At 46.8% G+C, this 8,528-nt stretch overlaps 1 protein-coding gene across 1 annotated transcript; it reads right to left on the bottom strand.

Annotated features, from left to right (window-relative positions):
• Nucleotides 1–1,017: 1,017 nt before the first annotated feature.
• On the bottom strand, nucleotides 1,018–4,406 carry LOC123439125 (serine/threonine-protein kinase SAPK3). The gene is made up of 9 exons (XM_045115876.1): nucleotides 4,001–4,406; nucleotides 3,726–3,800; nucleotides 3,199–3,300; nucleotides 3,034–3,087; nucleotides 2,862–2,954; nucleotides 2,673–2,765; nucleotides 1,934–2,038; nucleotides 1,712–1,810; nucleotides 1,018–1,507 (listed from the first exon to the last, which is right to left on the bottom strand). Exons 1-9 carry the CDS (start codon nucleotides 4,121–4,123, stop codon nucleotides 1,226–1,228), a joined length of 1,026 nt encoding a protein of 341 aa, XP_044971811.1. The 5' UTR covers nucleotides 4,124–4,406; the 3' UTR covers nucleotides 1,018–1,225.
• Nucleotides 4,407–8,528: the final 4,122 nt, after the last annotated feature.

The raw sequence follows: 8,528 nt of genomic DNA, 5'->3' as shown, positions 1-8,528 counted from the left end.
TTAAGATTGGATTCGCCTTTCATTAGTTTTAGATTTTTTGTAATAACTATTTTTGCATTTTAATACAGAGGTTCCCACATCAACACACGGAGTATCATCTAGTTAAATAAGTTATTGCTCTTCTCCCTGAGAAGAAACTAGGGTTACACTACACCTCAGCTCCAAGCAACAGAGGTGATTATGCGGATTTTTCTCCCCTCTGCATGTGGTTCCTACGCCCGATGGCAAATGATCTTTCGGGCTTCAGTTATCTTCGAGTTTGTTTGTTTGGACGGTGAGGCTAGAGTTTTGATTGGGTTGGTGAAGTTAGGTTTTCTTGTCGTTCATGTGCAACGGCGGGGTTTGATGTCAAGCATTTTATATCGACTTAAGGATTCAACGACAACAACTTCAGCTCGATAACGCTAGTCCCTATGAACACGTGCACGAAAACTTCAAAATTGTCATCAACAAGGTTAGGCCGGCTCCGATAAGCGAGCAATGACAGTGGTGCATCGATGGCTCGGTCGGGCGGCGCTAGTAGCCATTCGGTGGTCTAGAGAGCTCAAAGTAAATTTTATTATATTTAGGGTGTTTTTTATTTCTGGTAATTTTTTAATATATTTGGATGCTTTTCCGCAAAAAATATACTATTAAGTATCTACAAAAGAAAGCATCTACAAATTATCAAATAGCAGGGTGGATCTTGTGGGTGCCATAGCACCACCTCCAAAATTGCAAAATAGTTCTTATTATATGCTTAACACTGAATACCTAACAAGTTAATACAATTTTAAGACTATTTGCTTCGAGCAAATTATACAACTTTAAGACTATTTGTGGTGATTATAACAATGTTTAGACCAAACTATACTATTCATAGTGAGATTCTAGATTCTTGATTCGCCACTGCAAATCATACTATTCATAGGGTTTTCCAAATTTTGAACTGTGGCACCCTCAAGAGTCAAGAGTGAGATTCTGTATTGGCCGCTGCCAAATCATTCCTCGTTCGAACAGGCTTAGTTCAAACAAGACTGGAAGAACTGTATTTCCCTACCATCTTTTATTCTTGGACGTCAAATCCGTGCAATGTTGTTCAGTAATAATGTACAGAGCGATAGTACACCAGGTGTCATAATCATATCATACGCTTCGTGGCCTTATTGTTGTTTCGGCAAACCGTATGTACGAAGCAGGCACGCAGCTGCAGCTGCAGCTGCATGAACTGCGATGCAGAGTTCAGTCAGTAGGTCTCCCCCTCGACTCCCGGCTCGTCGTCGTCGTCGCTCTGCAGCTCGGCCAGCTCGGCGAGCAGCGCCGCATCGGCCGACGACTTGGACATGTCCCCGGGGGCCTTGGCCTCCTGGATTATCCGCATGATCTCTTCCACCGGCTGCGCCGCCGAGGCCGCGGTCTCCGTCGCCTTCTCAGGCTCCTTGAAGTTGGCCCTGTCCCTCTCCGCGATCTCCTTGGGCAGGCTCTTCAGGTACCACGGCAGCTTCTTGATCTCAGCGATGGTGATCCTCTTTGGAGTTTTAGGAGTTTTAGGCACGATTCAGGGCATTGCAATGTCAGATTACGACATATTTGCAAAAGGAAAATTATCAGATTACGAGATGCAGAAGACGTAGGTAGAGCCTGGACATCAAACATTTTTGCCTTTTGGAGCAATCTGAAGTTTACTTGGAAGTTACTAATAAACAGAAAAGAGAATAAGCAGTTGTAGTACCTTTGAAGGATCGGCAGTGAATATTTGGGACAGGAGGCGTCTGCAGTCGGAGGACACCCTGACGTAGTCCGGAATGGAGTATTGCACGCCAAGGATTCTCTGTCAAGTGTGACAAGACGTGCATTCGCGTTCAGATCAGAGTTTCAGGCACGCTTAGCACAAGCATTTAAGCAAGGTGCTGAACAAGGGAAGGGTGATAAGGAGGAAGGATCGATAAGTTACACTGATTGTTTTCCGGAAGTTCCTTGGATCCTCGGGGTCCTCAAATGGGTACGACCCGATGAGCATCACATACAATGTCACGCCGCAGGACCAAACATCCGCTACCTGGACATGGGGAACCATTTCGTCATAAGATGCAGAGTTGGAAGCCAATCATGTGACATCTCAGAACCATGATAACATCACTATACATTACTGAAGATACACAAAATAAATTAGTGATGTTTGTTTGTGCTGTGTGACCATTTTCAGTGGCAGCAGACCATTGGTAAGCGAATCCGCATTGTCAAATGATACTGATCCTAAATGCAACATGGATAGAAAAATCAAACACTAAATAATCAGTGACTTTTCTGATTTTCCTTTCATAGCTACACATCCTTCAACTAATACATCTGAATCAAGAGGGTTAAATTCATAACCTCCTTCAGCTCAGTTCTTAATCCAGTCACAACTTTTAATTGTTTTTCAAAGTACTACTCGCTCCGTTCATAAATATAAGTCTTTTAGATATTTCAATTCAAACTACATACGGATGTATATAGACGCATTTTAGAGTGTAGATTCACTCATTTTGATCCGTATGTAGTCCGTATTGAAATATCTAAAAAGACTTATATTTGGGAACGGAGGGAGTAATTGATATTACTACACATTCTTTACCGTGTTCTCTGCTGGAAAGAAGACGCTGACGCATAACTGGAACAAATAACCGCAGATTGTCAAAGGCAGAACTTACCTTGCCATCATATTCTTTTCTCGAAAGAACTTCCGGCGCTATGTATGCTGGAGTACCAACTGTTGATTTTGGTTTGGAATGCAGCAAAGCAGACTGAAAATCACGATAGCCAATTTGGTCAGTAAGGACAGAGAAAGGTCAATTCTAGCAAAACTGGAAACATAACGGTAACTGTTAGTCTGTTAGTACCTTTGAGTAACCAAAGTCGCAAATTTTCACTCGAGGTGTTGGACTCCCATCCAGGAGAGTGTTTTCCAGTTTAAGATCACGGTGACAGATTTCCTGCATTTGCAGCATTAGTTCATGAGCACTTGGGTTTTGCATTTGTTTTCTTTCATGAATTTCAAAAGGCAAAGCGTACCATAGAATGGCAGTAGCTGACCCCTGAAAGTAGTTGCTGGAAGAAGTATCTTGCCTGTTGACACGCATAGCAAACAGGTTACATGATTACTTATACTGTTAGCAGACAAGGTTCAGAATAAAGATAATCTGATGACATAGCAAGGTAAGTATGTTCAAGAGCAACCTCATCTTCACTGAATCGGCCCGCGGTGCATATTCTTTCGAAGAGTTCTCCGCCAGCAGCATATTCCATGACGATGGCAAGGTGCGTCGGAGTTACACAAACCTGTCCTCGATATTATTAGCAAGGCAATTCAATTTTATCTAAAGCTGACAATTTGCTTAGTTGAATATCAGGACAGAGACATTCTAGGACAAACTTGGATGATTCTGAACTCATTATCACCAACCATAGTGACCCTGAAATGTAGGGGTTCAGTGCCGCCCAGCCCAACAATACTAAGTTTTGACCAAAAAACCATTACTAATAACTGGCAGAGCAGTCATGACGCAAACATTCAAAAAGATAATCGTCATTTATTCCCAAAAATATTAGGGTGTCAATTCTGCTTTCTGGAAGAAACAGAGTACTTCAGTGTTCATACTTCAGAACCTTCAAATTTATGAAGTATTTAATTTAACCAAACTAATGTAACTGAGAATCAACAAACTTAACAAACGACTAACGAGTCAAGAAGAACGGGCAATTACCTCCTTGAATCGTATGATGTTAGGGTGCCGGAGCGAGCGGTGATTGATGATCTCCCTCTGCACATTCTCATCAATCTGCACGCACACAAACAGACCCCAGAAATCACACATCCAGCAACACAAACCTGCAGCCACAGTCACTACACTGCCATTTATCGAGAATTGATTCTTCAAGAAGAACCCCCAAATCCACGAGTGCTCAACGACCAAACCTCAGAAGTCAGAAGTAAAGAACACAGGGAAGGAACGGAGAACCACGACCACGACATATATACCTTCTTGCCCCTCTCGATGTACTTGACGGCGACGAGCTCTTTGGTGCGCTTGTCCCTGACCAGCCTCGCCACCCCGAAGTTTCCCGTCCCCAACTCCTTCAACGCCTCGTACCTCTCCTCCATCGCCACCACCCGCCCGCCTCAATCCCAACTCCCAAGGTTTCGAGGGGCGGCTCCAACTCGAACGAATCCGACCGCGAGAGAAGCCCGACTCAGAGCAAACCTCCTCCTCCTGCTGCTGCTGCTGGTGGTGGTGGTGGTGCTGCTGCTGTTGCTGACCCAGCAGAGGACCAAGAGGCGGAGAAAAATATAGAGTTGCGCGCGCCGTCACCGGAAAGCGAAGCGAAGCCTCGGCTCGGGGCTGGGGCGGAAGCGACGGAACGAGGGCGGCGGAGAGACGCGCGATGGCCGACACGTGTGGGAGGCAGTGGCGGTTTTTTGAATTGGGGGTGGGCCAGGAGATACGTCGCGGCCGCGTGGGACCCGCCGGGAGCTCACCTAATCGGGGGCGGCAGGCGGGCCCCCCCTTGGTTAGATGGCACGTCCGATGGGGTGACGTGGCATCTCTGGACGCATGGGCTTGACGCGTTGCCCACCTAGGTGTCCTTTTTTTTTCGCAATTTGGTTAGATTTTTGGTTGGGGTTTTCCCACCGTGATGTTCTGACAAATGCGATCCTTTTTTATAATCTCAATTTAAATTCGATCTTGGCTCATCCTTCCCTTGTTTCTTTTAGACAAGACTAGATGCCAGTGCTACCAAGAAATCACCAAGCTCAATGCACGAGAGGAAAACAGGGCTAGCATGATGGGTGTTTGATTCGAGACTAAAACGTCGGACAACCATCTTTTAATCAAGATCGACCAAGTGGGCTAGTATAGTTTTATCGTGATGAATTTAGCTAGTTATCGATCTAAAATATACTTCCTCCATTTTTAAGTACTCTATAAGTTTTTCTAAATTTTTCATTATAGATTATATACACAACAAAATAAATGAACTTAAAACATGTTTAATGGCAGCGCACAAATTTTCTCTTGCATCCGTTCGCAGACAGGGGATTAGTCCATACACATGGATGCGAAGGACGACATTAATGGTAGCCGCATACATTTTTGATAATAATTCGAACCAACCGGATGAAATTCATGCAAACACGGCTGGATTTCATGCAAACATGACGGATTTCGTACAAATACGACGAATTTTATTACATTTTAAACATATTTTCACTAAAAAGATAAAAACTATGTGCATGTACGATCGCGCGGAGCTTCACTCCCATGATCCGTATATGCTATACTAGTCTATGGCCGCTCGCGGTGGATCCCTTTGTCTTCCCCATGTCCAGTAGTCCGCTTGCCGGACTGCCGGAAGCTCCATAAGCATATGCTTCAGCGCAAAGCATGCCTCGCTTCCCCACCGCTCGTCGAAGCGGAACCCCCGACTGATGTTTCAGCAGGAGGGGAAACGGGCACCTCCGCTTCCGTGCAGCTAATGCAGGGTCGACGAAGGTCTTCGCAAGAGAAGAACCGGGAAAGACACCCGGTGTGTACGTCGATGTTGCACCGACGATGGCCTTCATGGGACCCAAGCGGCGGCGGCCTCCCATGTTCTACTTCTCCTCGATGATGACGACGGACGTGGAGGCGCTGGCCACCGACTCGTCACTCTCCGCGCACCCGGCTTCTATCTTTGCCTCCATGGCGCGACCACATGCACGGGATGCGCAATCACCGGCATGGATGGTGCCGTCGAAGACACGAGAGGCGCGATCATCGTCGTGCTCCCTGTTTTATTGGCGTGGAGCAACTCGCCACTCCTCATCAAGCTGGTTTGGGGTGGCTAATTGTTGAACCACGCGTCAGCTTGGGGAGGCAACTAGCTTCGTCGGCTAGGCGAGGAAAGCAGAGCAGCGGGCTGCCTGGCGCATCCTCGTATCCGGCGAGCCACCTAGCCGGCTTGTATATATGCCAGAGAATTCCTCTTCAAAAGTCATCGGAAGAGTGGAGAAAATGGTTAAGGAGAAGATGGGAGAGCGGCGAAGCGGTGCGATTTTTGCCCAGCGTCTAGCCTTGTTTAAATAGAGGGCGGATTGGAGGAGCTCGGTGTGCGTTGCATTTAATGACGGTCCGCTCAGGGATGACGTGTGACCAGGAGTAGGTTTCTCGGCTTCCACGCGAGTTTAATGAAGGCATTTAAATGCGGCCAGGAGACGTGTTCGGCTGGGCATGCGGGCAGTGCCCTCGACCGACGGGCCGCTTCAATGTCAAAGGTAGTGATATGTCGTGTCCGCCCTGAGCCGCCTTCAATGTGGATCGTTGCGCCCTACAATGGCATGAATGCGGGTGGCTGGCGCCGGGCAGGAAGCGCGCACGGGAGGGGAAAGGGTTTTTGAAGGGCCAGGGCGGTCAGAATCAGGCGAAATAGCGGTCCGGACTCTCGGACCCCCCCCCCCCCCGACTTTTGTCTCCCGTTTGTAGGGGAAATCGCGTCCGGGCCATGCCACGGACCGATACAGGACTGTGTTAGATGGATTCCGTGGACCGTACCGCATGGTCCGGACGGGTGCGGAAGGTTTGTGGGTCCGCCTTGAAGATGACCTTATACTCCAAAATACTCTATATAGATCCGAATATAGTCTTTTCTAGTGGAATCTCTGGAAAAAAACTTATATCTTCAAACAGAGGAAGTATGTACATAATATTTTGTTTTATTTTTCAAGTGGTCAAGGTGGGAGGGAATGATCAACCTGATGGAGAAGGAAATAAAAAAATCCGTACGCACACGAAGACCTATCATGGTGATGTCCATCTACGAGAGGAGATTAGATCTACGTACCCTTGTAGATCGCTAAGCGGGAAGCGTTAAGAAACACGGTTGATGTAGTGGTACAGTTTCATGATTCAAATCACCGTCGTCCCACAATCTGTCCCACGGTCCGTTTCGATCTACCGCCGAACGGACGGCACCTCCGCGTTCAGCACACGTACAGCTCGATGACGATCTCGGCCTTCTTGATCCAGCAAGAGAGATGGAGAAGTAGATGAGTTCTCCGGCGGCGTAACGGCGCTCCGGTGGTGGTGATGATCTACTCCAGCAGGGCTCCGCCCGAACTCCGCAGAAATTCGATCTAGAGGTAAAACTATGTGGAATAGGCTAGAGTTGCACGGGGCAAAGTTGTGTCTCGAAAAGCCCTAAACCACCAATATATATAGGAGGAGGGGAGGGGCTAGCCTTGGGGCACAAGGGCCCCAAGGGTGCGCCGGCCGAAGGGGGAGGAGGACTCCTCCAATTCGGTTTGGGAAGGAGGAGTCCTCCTCTTCCTTCCCACCTCCCTCTTTCCTTTTTTTCTTTTCTTTCGTTTGGTATTTTTACTTGTGGCGTCATAGCCCTCTTGGGCTGGCTCCACCAGCCCACTAAGGACTTGGTGTGCCACCCTAAGGCCATGGGCTCACTCCCGGGTGGGTGGGCCCCTCCCAGTAAACACCCGAAACCCATTCGTCACTCCCGATACACTACCGGAAATGTCCGAAATTTTCCGGTGACCAAATGAAACCATCCTATATATCAATCTTCGTTTCCGGACCATTCCGAAAAGCCTCGTGACGTCCGTGATCTCATCCGGGACTCCGAACAACATTCGGTGACCACACATATAACTCAACTATACTAAAACATCATCGAACCTTAAGTGTGCAGACCCTGCGGGTTCGAGAACTATGTAGACATGACCCGAGACACTCCTCGGTAAATATCCAATAGCGGGACCTAGATGCCCATATTGGATCCTACATATTCTCTGAAGATCTTATTGGTTGAATCTTAGTGCCAAGGATTCATATAATCCCGTATGTCATTCCCTTTGTCCTTCGGTATGTTAGTTGCCCGACATTGGATCGTCGGTATCCGCATACCTATTTCAATCTCGTTACCGGCAAGTCTCTTTACTCGTTCCGTAATACAAGATCCCATGACTTTACACTTAGTCACATTGCTTGCAAGGCTTGTGTGTGATGTTGTATTACCGAGTGGGCCCCGAGATACCTCTCCGTCACACGGAGTGACAAATCCCAGTCTTGATCCATACTAACTCAATGGACACCTTGGGAGATACCTGTAGAGCACATTTATAGTCACCCAGTTACGTTGCGACGTTTGATACACACAAGGTATTCCTCCAGTGCGAGTGAGTTATATGATCTCATGGTCATAGGAATAAATACTTGACACGCAGAAAACAAAAGCAACAAAATGACACGATCAACATGCTACGTTCATAGTTTGGGTCTAGTCCATCACATGATTCTCCTAATGATGTGATCCAGTTATCAAGTGACAACACTTGCATATAGTCAGAAAACCTTGGCTATCATTGATCAACTGGCTAGCCAACTAGAGGCTTGCTAGGGACATTGTTTTGTCTATGTATCCACACATGTATCTATGTTTTCATTCAGTACAATTATAGCATGGATAATAAACGATTATCTTGTAACAAGAAATATAATAATAACTATTTTATCATT

This window comes from Hordeum vulgare, chromosome 1H, assembly GCF_904849725.1.
Source record: "Hordeum vulgare subsp. vulgare chromosome 1H, MorexV3_pseudomolecules_assembly, whole genome shotgun sequence".
In the NCBI taxonomy this organism is placed as follows: Eukaryota; Viridiplantae; Streptophyta; class Magnoliopsida; order Poales; family Poaceae; genus Hordeum; species Hordeum vulgare.
This window is presented reverse-complemented; position numbering and strand designations above follow the sequence as displayed.

Bases quoted from the DNA above. Each gene is read 5' to 3' on its own strand.
- LOC123439125 (XM_045115876.1), bottom strand. From the start codon at position 4,123: ATGGAGGAGAGGTACGAGGCGTTGAAGGAGTTGGGGACGGGAAACTTC. The intron at 3,088-3,198 runs GTTGCTCTTGAA...GCGTGTCAACAG, and splicing joins GCCGATTCAGTGAAGATGAG to GCAAGATACTTCTTCCAGCA. The intron at 1,811-1,933 runs GTAACTTATCGA...CACACTTGACAG, and splicing joins ACTTCCGGAAAACAATCAGT to AGAATCCTTGGCGTGCAATA.